Source organism: Lygodium microphyllum, chromosome 28, assembly GCF_053477565.2.
Source record: "Lygodium microphyllum isolate KBCC chromosome 28, Lygodium_microphyllum_v1.1.10, whole genome shotgun sequence".
Lineage (NCBI taxonomy): Eukaryota > Viridiplantae > Streptophyta > Polypodiopsida > Schizaeales > Lygodiaceae > Lygodium > Lygodium microphyllum.
Genome location: NC_141162.1, coordinates 27,124,092 through 27,140,873, shown reverse-complemented (window position 1 = coordinate 27,140,873; position 16,782 = coordinate 27,124,092). Strand labels below are relative to the sequence as shown.

The 16,782-nt window shown below is 37.3% G+C and overlaps 1 protein-coding gene across 1 annotated transcript in view; it reads left to right on the top strand.

Moving 5' to 3' along the window:
* The window catches only part of LOC148011273 (uncharacterized), a 297,099-nt gene extending 289,783 nt beyond the window's left edge, over positions 1-7,316 (top strand). Inside the window, exons 20-24 of the mRNA XM_087670938.1 lie at positions 244-470; positions 724-974; positions 1,081-1,231; positions 5,839-5,984; positions 6,126-7,316. Of these exons, the coding sequence (XP_087527064.1) occupies positions 244-470; positions 724-974; positions 1,081-1,231; positions 5,839-5,984; positions 6,126-6,170 (820 nt within the window). The 3' untranslated portion in view covers positions 6,171-7,316. The remainder of the gene's footprint in view (positions 1-243; positions 471-723; positions 975-1,080; positions 1,232-5,838; positions 5,985-6,125) is intronic.
* Positions 7,317-16,782: the final 9,466 nt, after the last annotated feature.

Sequence of the window (16,782 nt, the reverse complement as noted above, 5' to 3'; positions counted from 1 at the left end):
GACCATGGACCATCAATCTCATATGGATCTCCCAGCTGCATAGACAGAATGTAAGACAAAGGTGAATGATAATCCATCCACACACTGAGTATCATTCCTGGCTGCATAAAATCTCGTTTCTTTATATTGCAAAGTATGATATGGCACATTCATATAAAAAGGCACTGAAGGATTTCCTTGTAATGCGTGTTTCTTTCTTAGAGATGTGTTTGAACTGTACCTAATGCAAAATTACAACTACAGGGTGACTCATTATAATGGAGACGACAGTCTTATTTGTTCAGCAATCGACCATAAAGGGGATGGTGACACACGAACTATCAATATAACAATCAAGCCCATTAATGATCCACCATACATCAACACTCCAGAATCTTTTTATGTGGATCCAACACACATTCAGGAGAGGCCTGTCACTATTCATTTGCACAATATCTCTGTGGGAGATTATGATCAATATGATAAGAGAGGTAATGTGTACAAATGATGCCTTGTCATGTGGACATACATAAGCAAGTAGAATGTTAATGGTTGTGTGTACAGTTGGCACACCTGTCACATGCTTGCTTAGCATATCAAAGGTTCAGCAGAAGCAACTTATGGAAAAAAGTTATGCAGACATAAGTCCTGATTCTAACAGGATACAAATCTGCTGCATTTATTGTTTTTTTTTTAATTGCCAACTTATGGAAGCGACCAGCTAATAAATTCCAACATTCGCAGAGGATAATGCAGTGCTAGAAGTTGAAGTCTCTCTCGAAGTTGGATTTGGCACCCTTTCTATCAACCTATCGAGTTTACCTGCTGTAACAGCAGCTAGTAGAGAGGCCCTTAACGAATGGAAACACCTTGATAAAATAGTGGCAAAGAATGGCACTATTCAAATGAGTGGACAAGGAATCAAATTTCAAGCCACCATTATTGATGTCAATACCGCTCTTCAAACACTGAACTATAGGGTAGGTCCAGTGAAGGTAATGATTTTGTTTGCTATTTCTTTTAGAAGAAAGCCAATCCTCTTATGTCTTGATAAATTCAGAAACAAAATCACTTCACACATTGTGAACTTCATATTTCCAGGAAATAAATTTTCGAGACACTCTTTCAATATCTGTCAATGACCAAGGAAACTTTGGATGTTATGGAAACTGCTCAAGTGATGTGAATGTGCCATTGTTTGCAACTGTGAACGTAATCATCTTACCCACTGTTTTGAACTACAAGAAACCTGGTATGTCTATTTCTCTTTATCATTTTTCACGGACAAAAAGCACACCTTGAGCTCCATGATTTGTAGTAACTGATATTTATATCATGCAAAGCATACCCATTAGGCCTTGAAAGCAGGTGGATGCCTCGTCTCGATCTTGGCAGGCTCAACTACAACACCCTCACCCCCCACCATCTACCTTCCCCCAAGGGCTTCTGATTTAATCTATATCATTTTATACATGAAAATTATCAATGATTTACCATTGGATTTAGACTTCGAGAATTTATTCTAGACCATTTAGACTATATTCATGGTTTAATGATTAAATCTTCCTTTTTCTTGTTATATGTGCAATTTATCAATGTTTTACATTTAAATATATAGCAACTGTTAGACTTCAAACACGGCTGTATTGGAGTAAATGACATATAATCATAAATTGATCAACACAATCTGTGACGTCCAACTGCTCAATGTCCTGTTGATATACAAGGGGAATACACTTCATAAATTCATGTCCAAGGGGAATAGACTTCATGACAGAATCTATCCATAAAAAATCGAAGATGTAAAGCACGTTGATATGATAAGCATCTATATCACCAACATAGCAGCTAGCATATAAAGAGAGAGATAACCACACATACAAACACTTCTTGTTTTGTGTGTGAATCCACTGTTCGCTATCTCAGTAAATCATTAATATAGAAGTAGAATAGACTTCATAGAAAAATCAATTCCAAAAATAAAAAACAATGATAAAACACATCCATATTAGGAGCATCTAAATCAACAGCATGGGAGCAATCATGTAGGGATTGCCACAGTCTAAGGCGAAAGTAAGAATAAGGCTGAAATGATTGATTATTTATAAGAGCATGGTTTCTTTGAGTCCAAACAGTCCACAAAACCTAGTATCTGATCTGGTGAAGGAAAAGGGACTACCAAGAAGCCCTGTGCAGAACCTTCCAAACAGCCAGAAGAAATTTCCAAATTTTTTGACTCAGACAAGTATTGTGCAGTCAGACCATCCAAAGAATCCTAGTTCTGATGCAATACCATAACAAATGTGGTACTGTCTAATATGCATGCAAAGATATTAAACATCAAAGTGATTCAATGCAGCATTTGGCCAATTCTTATCCCACAAGAAACACTCCAACCAAACATCTCCAGAAGAAAAGCCTTTTTCTTTAAGGGCCATTTGTTTTTCCAAAATTTATGAAGATTGGACTTCCACCATTTTAAGGATGTGGGCAGGGTGCATTGCCATGCTTGTCAATCCAGGATTCCAGTATGCAGGAAAATTATGCCTATAAACCTTCACAGATGACATGACTTGCAAAGAAATAGGATAAAAACCCATAATTCAATAATCTTTACCCAGATCCTGAATTGTTAACAGTTCATCAAGTACTTCACTCCCCTGAATGATTTCCTTTCTCAGAGAGTTACCTTGCGATAATGATCTGCCCTATCATTGAATATGAGACAGCACTTTCCTCCAATTTTATATCAAATGACAGAGTACAAACGACCTTGAATTTTCCTATTGAAATGCCCCAAACTACTTCTCACTGGTCTATAATCTAATTTCCACATGCTTTTGTTTTCATCTTAATGCACATGTCAGCCAAAAATAAAATTTTGGCTGATTTTTCTTAATGAGAACATTGTCTTGGATATTGGGATTCCCATGCATCTTTGAAGTACACGTCAAATCCTCTTTCAAGAATCTCAATGCCTTGTGATCTATATGAGTTTTCTGTATAAGCTTCATTGCATGAGACATAAACTCATCAATTTTCTTTTTTGCCCAAATCAAAAGTGGCAAATACAAATACAGATATGACATATCTGATTGAACTATTCGAAGCTTGACATGCAATGGCCACGTTGAGGCTTCCAATATTCCAGTTTTTTCTTTAGTTTTGTTGAAACTCAATCTATTTGTTGGTCAATAGTGATATTCCATCCAATGGGATAGCCTAAACGCCTAACAAGCTCATGTGGCTGCAGATCTGTCTTTGTGAAAGTTTATCATGCCAATCACAGCATTTAAAGGAAGTAGATAGGATTTCACAGAATTCATGTGTAGTCCTGCTGCCAACAAAATGGAAAATAAAATCACCATGATCCATCATAATTTTAACATCTTGGGGGTCAGTTTTAGGCACAAAAAGGGAGTCAACAGCATAGTCTTGGGCTAGGAAAGCCTATGCACCCAGTTATGGCAGGCCATGTAACATTCTTGCATTAGTAAGTCTGTCCATATATAAGAATGGCAAGTAGAAATGGCATACAGCAAAGCATTCAATGGATAACCTTGCCTCACAGATCTACCCAATGTCTAGGGCATCCATAAATCCCCACCAATAATACATTATGTGGCTGCATTCAAATACAGCCAGCAAATGTTATACACTATATCAAATGCTTTTCCACATCCACTTAGGTAATTAACCCATACTTCTGAGTGTATTTATCATACTGAGAAGCAATAAGAGCCTTTGCAATGTTATCATTGATTTTCCTTCTAGGCACAAACTCATTCTGCCAGGGACACACCACTTTTCTTTTTCCTCTTTTGCAAAATCACTGTTCATTATCTCATTAAGTCAAAAACTTACAAGAAGAAAGAAAAAGCATCTAAATCACTAGCATAATGACAATCATACAATGATCCTTGCAAAGAAATTTTGAAATAAGCATAACGCTGAAATGGTTGAGTACTCTAAAATCAGGATTCCTTCGAGTCCAAACAGTTTACAAGCCCAATATTAGATCCAATGATTGAAGACAATATTGAGATGCCCTTCAATAAAACCTTCAAAAGAGGCAAAAGAATTTTCAAATGCTTGAGCTAGAAATTTTCCCAAGGCTTCCATGCTTCATCACATGAGGTAGTTGGGTCTTCAAACACTCCTAGGATCTAAGAGGGGGTGTTAGCTTGCCATTTTATTCTGTTAGTCTATCATCTCTTGATTGTGAGCTCAATTAGAGTTTGACAAAGACATTAGAGCTCTGACTATGTTTTCCATTCAGTTTTGTGTACATTAATTTCCCCAATCTCAATGTGTCTGCAGTCATTTCTCATGTCCTGCCAAAGGCTGTGTACCTTGTCTATCAGTGATTGGCTCCAGATCACTGCAATCAGCCTCAGACCTGCTATGTCAACATTTCATACTGCAGTAAATGCAATTGGACTGCATTAATGCAGTCCACCAGCAAGCTTCAGCACTTTGTGGCTACCTTATAGCCACTGTCAGCAAGGGGAAGGTCATTCTCTTTTGTCTTCTGCGGGTGCTCATAGGTTGCAGCATTCTTCTCCATCTCCGTAAAGGACTGCTGGCTGCACACTCCATCTCCATCACTATCACCATCTCCAATGCTGTCATCATTTTCCAGCTTGATCCAGTGCCCTCACTAGCGCTTTGGCCTACATGCAAGGACTGATCAGTCCTCCATTGTATTCTACATTCATTTCAGATCCAGTGCAGATTTCTCTTCTCTTCCCACTGACACACAATATTAGTGAGTTTGGACATCTCCCAATTCCCATTTTTTGCATACTAAAAAGGTGGCACTCGGATAACATACCCATAAGTTTCTCAAAACCATATGGTGTGACTTATCATTGGAAAGCGCTTGAAAAATGGAATCTATTGAGTTATAGAGTGCTCGATTTAGAGTCATAGTGTTCAAGTTATGAAAAATCCAGAGATTTGACCACGTGTCCCAAACGGAAATTCCCATATTCCCCAATATGGGGGATTTTCTCCTGAAGTGTCATTAATAGACTTTTCTCTCTCAACCAAAAAAAACATCCACTTATAGAAATAGAAGAGAAACATGAATATTTAGGTTCATAAGTATTCATTTCTTGTACAATGGGCATATTTTGGCATCATAGACTCCTATTTATTTTGGGAACTTGCAGAGAGTTTATGGTAGATTACTCATGCTTAATTGAAGCTACCTCAGTAGGAGGAAAATTGGGTAGTTTGTAATAGAAGATCCCTCTAATTGGCTTGCAATCAATTTTCTGTACTCCAGCAGGACTTTACTCCCATATGTTTGAATCAAAAGATTCTTACATTGGAGAGCTAAGGTCTGAAATATAGGGCCTGTGAAATCTAAGGCTCGTGAGCTATCCTTCCTTTAAAACATGATGAACTTGGAAGAAGTTTTAGGACATGGCATGCATCTGTGTTATAGCACTGCATTCAAGATTGAGAAAAAGAACGTGGTGAACCCTAAAATCCAGCCTTGAGAAACAAAAGCATGGGAACCCACAACCAGCCAATAGTTTATGGTCTTTGCTCCTGTTGGTAGTCATGTTGAATCTTATCTTTTCTCTTATTTATTGTCCATTATAAGCAAATCCCTAATGCTTAGGTAGTCTTCTATCCAGACCTTATGTACATCACCAAAGTATTGAATAATGTCATGGAAATAGTTGGTGCAATCCCACCTCAGATACATAATTCCAATGTTTAAACTTTTTTATGATCTTCCCTCTTTTTGTGCCATCACTCACAATATTCAAAGTTGTCTGCCCTTGTATAGATTAAGGTGGTCCTATCCATGCAGTAACTTTAAGCCAAACATTCATATTGATGCAGATGTAGCCAAGATATCTCTATTAACCACTGTCTCAGTTGCTGGTGCGCTTTTGAGTGTTGCGGCCGGTTGGCTTTGGTATAAGTGGTCAAATAGAATTCATCTTGCTGTGGAAGAGCTAAATGAGCAGAAAGCTGTAAAGCAGATTGTAAGTCAGTCCTCTTTTGACATTTATCAATTACTAACAAGGGTAGTTATAGCATGAGTGCTATTATCAAATGCATAGTTCAAGACTCTTTTAAGAACACAACAAATTAGTATAGTACTAAATCATGTGCATTTTTGCCAGTTCTACGATCCTCTCTGGATACCAACAATGGAAGAATCAGAATGATCCTGAAAATCACCCACTTGAGCGCCCGTACCAGATGAGGCTTTTGGGGGATTATTATGTTTTCATCTCTATCGGGTTTCCTTACCAGTAACATGGATATGATTTATTCTGGCCTTTTGAGTAGTATAATGCCTTGTGAAGAGTTGATGGCAAACTGATGCTATTGCATGTTTTCCAGTTTTACGATCCTCCCTGGATTCCAATAGTGGAAGTGGGTATGATTCCTGAAAATGGCATGTCATCTTCCACTCGAGTCCCATTCAAAGTTTCACTGGTTACAAGCTTTTAGGATTCCCATCTTCAAAAATGAATAACTGTAGGGGGTGACAGCATGTCATTATGCAATCTATCTTTCCTCGTTTTGGGGCTAAGCATAGAGTTACACGAAATGGGTGGTCAACATGATTATGCACACGCATGCGCATGCTCCGCCCCCCACCCACCCCACGCGGGACAAAGCATGTACACGCTTGAATGAGGTGTCCCTTGAAGGAACGTATTGGATCATGATACTATTCGTTCTCATGCTATCCAGGCCTCTACATGCGCTGCGAAAGTTTCCGCCGGGGGTCTCCATTAGTGAGACTTTATGGCCACTCCGACTGCATAGTCTGTTGACATATTGGGTTATGATAATATTCTTACTCATGCTATCGAAGCCTCTGCATATCCTGCAGAATACACTACACGCGAGTTTCACGAGTGGAACCCCTTAATCAGCCCCTACACAGTGAGAACTTACGGCCAATGTCAAGGTATGGCTGTCATTAATCATCGGCCCGTAAGACCATAGATGCTGCAGGCCGACTAGTGTGGCTTCATCTCTATGTCACACACTGGGAGAGATTACAGGAATATCGTCTGGCGTAACAAGGTCCTTTTCTCGCCGACGACAGTAACGCCCATTAAAGCTTTCCCCCTTCCCCCACAGAATAAAACAGTCTCTAGAGACTTACACCATGGAGCGGCCATCAGCCTGGGGTGTAGTTCGAATAACAATAAGGCCTAGTGAAACCCAAAATATAAAACTATTTACATGGATCAATTGTTGGTTTCATATTAAGCTTGATCTAATTCATTAGAATTTGTTAAATGGCTAAACAAGATGCACCTTTTATGTAAAACATCACGTCACCTTATGTAATACATAAGTTATGTAATACATAAGAATTTGTAAAATGGCTAATCTAATACACAAGAATTTGTTAAATGGCTAAACAAGGATGCACCTTTTATGTAATACATTACGTCACGTTATTGCCACACATGCCTCAAATTTGAAGGGTAACTTGTTTTGAAGGGTGATTTTTAGAGTACTTACAACTTATAGGTTTTTTGAAGCGTAAAGGAATTACTTTGCAATTATACCTTTTTCTAAAGGTCCATATATGCTTGTCCATTAGACTATTTTTGATAAGTAGTGTGACTCCATTCTTAGTGATTGTAAAAAAGGACATTGTAAGTATGTGCAAGACTAATAATGTTCACTAAAATTTGAGGTTTGCTATAAAATGAGCTACAAATTTTCCATTAAAAAGAGCCCTAAAATTTTGAAGAATGTATACCTTAAAACTTTAATAATTATATAAAAATGATACATTTAAAAAGCCTTAAAATTTTTGAAGTTCAAGGTTTTATATTTGGTATTAAAAATGACAATAAAAACCACTTGTAAAGCATACATATTTTTCACCCATCCTAAAAATAGTTGTAAGATGTATGCATACTTATAATATTGTTTCTATGATCTAAATCGTGTTGATAGAATGGAAATTGCAATGTAAACCTATCAAACAAGGGTTAAGGTGTTTGTTTACAAAGCGTGCTTTCAATGATGATGTTGTACATTACGCCCATTAATGCATTTGGTCTCTAATAATTTTTTATGTGATTTCTTGGAAGATCGTCAATATAATCTCATGGGATTCAGTCTCATAGATTACTTGAAGGATTTTGGGAGATAGTTAATTTCTTTTACTGAATAGTACTAGTTTTGGATATAAATTCTTTTGTAGGTCTTTGGGTACTTAGATAGCAATTAGAGCTTGGGGTTTTAGATTCATCATGTAATCCACAATCAAGGTACTATTCCATGGGAGAAATCTAATGTTTGTGCAATTTAAAGTTTGTTTACCTTTATAAATTCTTGGCCTAACAAATCAAAGGCCACTAAGTGGACATAATAGTAGCATTGATTCTTATGTTAAGAAAAAAATATGAAATCAGTGTTGGTTTTATATTCTAATTGAAAGAAATCCACCACCTACATGGTAGTTGTAGGATGCTTCCAAATCTCCAAAAATGAATGTCTTTTGAAAAACCTTCCTTTGACATTTTTTCTTGCCGTCTACTATCACAATATATGCAAGGCCTAAATTCACACCACAACATGCACGCTCTCTCTTTAAATGTTAATGGGCATCCTCTCCTTTGTGTGTGTGTGCGTGTGTGTTTGAGGTATTCATTTCTCTTCTCGCTTGCTCAACTTCATTGGAGGTCAAGGAATGCATAACAACTTGCTCTTGCTTAACTTAATTGGAGGTTAATGAATGTGTGATAACTTGCTCTTGTGCCTATGTAGATATGAGGGGGTGGATAGAAGTTGTAAGGGTCCAAGAGTCAAGATTTTACAAAGGCAAGGTGCCTTGACATAGCTACACATAATTTCAATGTACATACTTTTAGGCCATAGTTATACGCACCATGATGACATCCAAAGTGTGCATCATAATAGAATTCTAGACACTTGTGCATTGGTTCATTCTAGTAAACCCATGTGATTGCACACATGTGCATCCATGTTCGTCTGACTACACATGTACATCTATGTGCATCCTATTGCACACGTGTACATCTGCCTACATAGTAGTGCATTCATTGACACTCGCACAATCACTTTGCATCCATTACCTCACATCGTGAATTCGTGCATTCTTGTACATCCGTAGTTGCATCACTTTTCAACGCATCCACGTGTGTATCCAATTGCAGTGCATTGTGTGTAACTAATTGCACAGAGGCAACTGTAACGCACTATGGGTAGCCGATGATACAATGTATGGCCAATCGTATGAAATCGATCAAACATTGCGTGTAGCTAGTCGCACATCGTGTGTAGTCAAACGCACGAAGGTGATTGCACATTGCGTGTGGTCAACCAAACGTAGCTAACCACACACATGCATCCAAGTGCATTGGTCCGCACATAGTGCATCTAAGCGGACAGAGTGCATCCGCCAATTGCGCACAACACATCCATGCACCATGTATCCACATGTACATATATATATATATATATATATATATATATATATATATATATATATATATATATATATATATATATATATATATATATACATCCATAGAATGCATCATTCATACCTACATTATAGACACCCTTGTGCATCCGTTCATCCTAGTGCATCCATGTATGTATTGGACCATACGTGTGTGTATCCATATACGTTTGACCACACACAATGCATTCGTCTGCAAATAAGAATCAAATGCATATTTCTTGGACTCTTATTGAGAAATGGAGTTTTGAAAACTTTAAGGAGTGCTTGATTATTGATCCATCTTGAAGTTGCTTAATCTAACTAAGAAATTTGAGGCCAAAAACGTATGCTAGCTCACTTGCGCAAGGAGGTATCTTTACTTAGAAAGGTCATCCTATTTTTTACTCTTCTCACAAACTCAAGCCATGTGAAAAGAATTATGCTACATATGATTTAGAGCTACTAGCGATTATTCAGGCCTTGAAATTATGATATTATTATCTACTTGAAAAGAAGTTTACCCTAATCACGAATCACAATAGTCTAAAGTGGATATTTACTCAACCCCCAATCTCAACATGGGGAAGAGAAGGTAGAGTGAGGTTCATCAAGAATTGGACAAACATTTGACTTTCAAGTTTGTTTCTATTTCAATAGTAACCTTAAAAGTTTTAAAGTGCTCAAATACATCACTCTTTGTCTTCATGAAATATACCCATAGTTTTCTTAAATAATCATTAATAAACATGACAAAGTATTTGTTACCACCAAGATATATATTTTGTGTAGGTCCCCAAACATCCATATACACAATATCAAGTATATTTCTACTCACACCTTTGTCATGTAAAAAATGTTGTTTTGTATGTTTCACACACTTAATGACATTTTACTACTCTAAAAGTAGGTAACCCTATAACCAATCATTTGCATTGTATTAACATCAGTCTTCACACATTTTTATGTCCAATACCTTTGTGTCATATTTTAATGTCTACAACTACTCTATCTTTAGTATACATGGCAACATTCATAGCAAGAATTTCAACATCTAAGGTGAATATGCAACTAACTCTACTTCCTTTTGTATCATTAAAGTCTTCTACAAAAAAACTTCTTACATTAAATCAAGCATACAACCCTTTCTCTACCATTTGGCCAACAAATACTAAACTCTTTATAATTAATAACACATAATATATATTTGATAAACTCTTTGTCTAGCCATCATGCAAGGACAAGGGAATCTTTTCAATGCATAAAATTAGGTGACATGAATTATTACCCATTTACACATAATCTAGATTTTGTAAATCCTACATCTCTCCAAACCATTCAGCATGACTAGTCGTATAATTAGATGATGCAACTTAATCGACATACCATACATCATCATGTGTCCCCTTTCCTATAATAGCATTCATAATATGTTGCATAACAAACGGACACTCATTTTTTTTTCATTCTTTCATAAAGACAATGTATAGTTTTCTTGCTAATTTACTACTACATATACCATCCTTCTTAGCATAACAATGAGGTGCAATATGATTTGTTTTGCCACAATAATGACAAATAATACTAGAATTGTCAAAACCTTTGTTTTTTCATTCATCTCTTCCTTTAGATTTTCCCGTGTCTTTAAATATTCCATAACCTCTTAAAATTGGCATTTCATCGAATTGTCAATTTAATATGTTTTGCTAGTTATCACCAGCGCGTCCCATACCACAGCTTCTTAAAGAGAATCTGCAGTGTCCCCTTCTTAAACTTCAATAAAATGCTTGGACCTGTTCACTATTTCTTTCAAATAAGTCATCATACATATTGATCTCTTTGGTAATCATAAGAGAGACCATCTTATCAAAATCTAAAAATAACTTATGTGCATATATAAAAGTGACAAATGATTTTCAAGTCTTCTCATTATTAAGGCTATCCAAAGTAGATGAAACCAAATCATCATCATCATGCATTGCGTCAATCATTGTCAAAGTATCTACAATGATCCTCACCCTTAAAATACCCCTAGCCATGTTTCCTATCCCCCCATGTTAGCTCAAGGCACATCAAGGACAAGATATGTCTAGGAAACCACGGCTCTCCTATACACGTGTCTCCTTGAGTCACTCTCAGAAGTTCTTCCAATCTTTTCCAATCTCTCACGGCTATGATACAATACAAGAAGCATGACAACTAGCAAGTCACCTGGGCATTGCTAAAAGTTACACTCATATACTGAGAATTGTAATCTTTATTCATTAAAAGAAACCTCTATCATTATATCCATAAATATGAGCCCCATTGGCCACACAGTACTTTGAGTATTTTATCATGATGCCACATTGACTTCTCTATTCCTCAACAACAACAATAATACTTTCCATCAACAAGTGCCCTACTTCATTACCAATCGACAAACTAAAGTCATCATGTTGTCTTCGAGCCATGTAATAGCTTATGTAAGCATGTGCACTCATATAATAATTGCATCATAACCTATACGTGAATTGAATTCAAGTATAGGTTAACACTCTAGCTTTTGTCTCGAGTTCGACCCATCTCCCAATCCATGCATTTGTCCAATGCACACAATCAAACTAGCACTCCCTTAGGGAGAGAGCACGAGAGGTTTTCCTTTATAGGTAGAAGTGAATGTAGTGGCTTCCAACTTCTACCTTAAGTCAATATCGTTTGTGATGTCTAACTTCAACCAATTTAGTTGATTCCAAATGGCCACCCAGTAGCAAATCCCGATTCCATGAGTTGCATTCAAACCACATTACCACTCTCTGCTTGGCACCCAAAGGGTAAAACAACTTAATCTTTCAACAACTTTCAAATTCAAATTAAGCTCCAATGACAATCACCATTCTCCTTGCAATGATTCCACAACTACCCCTGACATTCTTTATCTTTGGTTCAAGATAAAGTGTGCTACCTTTGACAAAGAGTGCCATGGAATTGGCACTTCTCTAGAAGGTGGTAATGTTAATCGTAAAATGAAAGGCAACATGATAGCAAAGCGAATCAAAAAAGATGGTGCAAAGGATAAAAAAGTAAAGAGAAGTGCAAATCAAGTGAAGGGTGCAAGGCATATAATTTTATCAAAGCCTTCAATCACACAATTAATTATAATATTAATTTAAAATCCAAGAAATAGCACCCATGTAAGTTGTAATTTTTTTCTAGGTAGAAAGACTTGTAGCTCAACAAGGATATGGGTACTATCTTTCATTCACTTTTGTGTTAGTTGGTGTAATATAATATGTATGCATGAATTAAGAAGGGTTGGCCAAGATCCAAATAGGAGAGATGGATACCTAACTTAAGTGGAAGCCCAAACTCAAAACCTATGTATAAAAATCGAAAAGTGAATGGATAAGCTCATCCTTGTTGTGTACAAACTTGAGAGCATGCTTATTCTTCTTGCTTCTATTCTATCTACTTGGGCTCTATCTTGAGAGCAAGGGAGAGTGTATGTGTGTGAGTTAGGGACCTAAGAGGTGAAGCTTCTTCCTAACATGCACTTTTCTCTTCTTTCCCTTCTTGGGTGAAAGACAAATTAGAGGAGGGATCGAGTTGTCTTTCTTCTTGTTCGTATTTCCTCTCATGGATCAAGTGCTTGTAGATCGGATCAAGAGCCATGGACTAGAAGTGGCAGATCGTTTTATGGATTATGGAGCCACCATTGAGCTTTCACTTCATGGCATTGAGAAGAAGGTAAGGTAGTGAGTCCACTATACCCTCATCAATTTGTTCATTCTTGCTTTCATGTGGTTTTGGAGAACAATGGATAGATCGATGAGTTTGGAGCATATGTGGGCTATGTGTGAGATAGTCACTACCAAATCGAATGAAGCGCTTGAAGCAATAAGCATTCCATCAAGTCTGATAGTCAATGAGCTTCCAAAATCTCTGATAGCTAGATTGTGGGATCTTTCTTATTGAATTGTCTATCATAGATGACCAATGATAAATTTGGGTTTCATATCAACCCACATAGATTCATTTCCTCACAAAGAGAGAGAGAGAGAGAGAGAGAGAGAGAGAGAGAGAGAGAGAGAGAGAGAGAGAGAGAGAGAGACATTGTATAAAGAAAGTTGGTGGATATGCACACACAAAGATACCTACATACACAAACATAGAGAGAGAGATGCACAAAATGCAAGATGGTGGGCACACACACACACACATAGAACACATCAAACAAAGTGAGAGAGAGTAGGCATACCCATATATATATATAACACACATACATACATACATACATGTGTGTGTGTGTGTGTGTGTGTGTGTGTGTGTGTGTGTGTGTGTGTGTGTGTGTGTGTGTGCGTGCATATATATATATATGTGTGTGTGTGTGTGTGTGTGTGTGTGTGTGTGTGTAGAGCACATCAAACAAAGTGAGAGGGGGTGGACATATACACATAGATATACACACACACACACACACATATGGAGAGAGAGGGAAGGAAGGTGAACACACATGCATAGTGTTGTGTAGAGCACATCAAACAAAGTGAGAGGGGGTGGACATATACACATAGATATACACACACACACACACACATATGGAGAGAGAGGGAAGGAAGGTGAACACACATGCATAGTGTTGGGAAACATGGATCCTTGAGTATATATATAGCACATCAAACAAAGTGAGAGAGGGTGGACATATACACAAAGATGTACACACACACATACACATATGGAGAGAGAGAGAGAGAGAGAGAGGAGGGTGAACACACATGCATAGTGTTGGGAAACATGGATCCTTGAGTAGGGTCTAGCTATGGAGGAAAAAAGTTAATGATAAGAAGCATGATGATTGAGACTAGACATATTGACTGTTACTCAAGTAAATTAGGTTCCAAGAAGTCTCGCAGACAATGAGCTTGCAAAAGCTCCGATAGCTAGATTGTGGGATCTTTCTTATTGAATTGCCTATCATAGATAACCAATGATAAATTTGGGTTTCATATCAACCCACATAGATTCATTTCCTCACACACACACACACACACACACACACACACACACACACACACACACAGATGCACAAAATGCAAGATGGTGGACACACACACACACACATAGAGCACATCAAACAAAGTGAGAGAGAGTAGGTATACTCATATATATAGAACATACATACATGTGTGTGTGTGTGTGTGTGTGTGTGTGTGTGTGTGTGTGTGTGTGTGTGTGTGTGTGTGTGTGTGTGTGTGTGTGTGTGTGTGTGTGTGTACATACATATATGTATATGTGTGTGTATGTATATGCACACACATATACACACACATAGAGCACATCAAACAAAGTGAGAGGGGGTGGACATATACACACAGATGTACGCACACACAGACACATATGGAGAGAAAGAGAGAAGGAAGGTGAACACACATGCATAGTGTTGGGAAACATGGATTCTTGAGTAAGATCTAGCTATGGAGGACAAGAGTTAATGACAAGAAGCATGCTGATTGAGACTAGACACATTGACTGTTACTCAAGTAAATTAGGTTCCAAGATAGATTAGCTTGGACTGTTACTCAAGTAAATTAGGTTCCAAGATATGTAAAAACTAACCATATAAAGCTAGAGACTGTCACAAGGCCTCACCAAGTATAGGGAGGTTGTAGTACATAGGTTACATGAGGATTACAAAGCCTATGATTGGAGCATGCAAGTATATACAAGGCCTAAAAAAGTCAATGTGAATAGTGGAAATAGAAGGACTGATGAGGCTTGTCCTTCTGTTCTTGAATGTCTTCTTCTTCATGGTCTTCTTCTTTGAAAGTTATCAGGTAGTCCTTCTCTGTGATCTTTTCTTGGTATAACAAATTTTTTCAATGTGTCACGTTTTTTTTTTACAAAAGTCACAAACAATATATTTCTTTCCTTTGAGCTTTTTCTCTTCATCTAAGAGTGATGCTTTAATGTCTACTAGTTTTGGATTTGGCATTTTAATTAGCATAGTGGAGACATTACCAAATTCTGGAGGAAGACTCTTCACGAGAACTCCAATGTATACATCTTCATCCATTTTTAAATTAATCCTTCTTGTAAGTTGAGTTAACGGACTTTCCATATAATTAAGATGGTTGCAAATAATGTATTAGCCTTAATATTCAATCTAAAAAAATCAATTAAAAATCCATATTTTGAAGATCTAGATTGGGCGTCAAACAATGTGTCCAACTGTTCCCAAGTGGCATGAGATGTATCACACGTGTCTACATGGTAGATATAATAACTATCATTAAGCTCAAGCTTAATGATGGCTTTGGCTTTACCATCATTATTTTGCCATACTACTGGAAGAGCAGTATCTCTAGGTTTCTTTTCTTAGCCACTGGTTACTGACCAAAGGTTCTTCTTCATCAGGATCAGCTTCATCCTTGACTTCTAAGAGTGGAAGCCCATTCCTTTGAAGCGATATGACAGTGAAACTTTTCCCACATTAGATAGAACAAATAGTAGCAATTCAACTTTAGAAACTGAGGTAAATCCAGCAAGAGAGTTGGACAAGAAAAAATTATGCCAAAATACACAATAGCTATTAGTGTTTAAACAACACTATTTAGTATCAAGAGATGCTATCTTGAAGCTTAATGTCAAATGTTGATGCTTGATCTTCTTGAACCTTCATCTTGTTGAGTTTGAGGGTTGCACTTGCTAGAACGCTAATGGTACAATGGGACAGAGTTGCAATGGGTTGTTTAAGCCAAGGGAGTGAGAAAATGAAGTAATTTTTTAGCTTGAGATCAAAATGACTATAGTTGTCCTGTCATCAAAACAGGGACCAATAACTGGTAAATCAGCTCCCATGAGCTCCACAAGTTGAATCTCCTCAAACCCTTTGAGATGGAGGGCCCTAACTAATGGATCTAAGTCCCCCTAATAGGTTTTCTACTCTTTTAAGTTGAGAGATCTAAGCCTTCAAAATGGTCATTGACAAAACTGCACCCAAATTTGGGAAGATCTAAGCCTTCAAAATGGTCATTGACAAAACTGCACCCAAATTTGGGAAAATATAAATGCTAAGCATGACGCACATAAATCTCCTTGATTTTTATGCCATGAAGTTTCATCTTAACTTGAAGAACAAATCCTAAGAAGAAAGCTTAACAAGATATGGCTACTCCAAAAGAGGTAGGTGTTGTTGGCTATGGATATCAAGAATGTTAAAGTAAAAATGAAGTAAGAGATGCAAGATTCCTGTGGAGCTCAACTAACCAAAGGTTGTGGTGGGGAGTTGGAAGAGCAATGAACTGAGCTAAATTGAGCCAACCATGGCTCTAGTACCATGTTGAGAAACACGAATC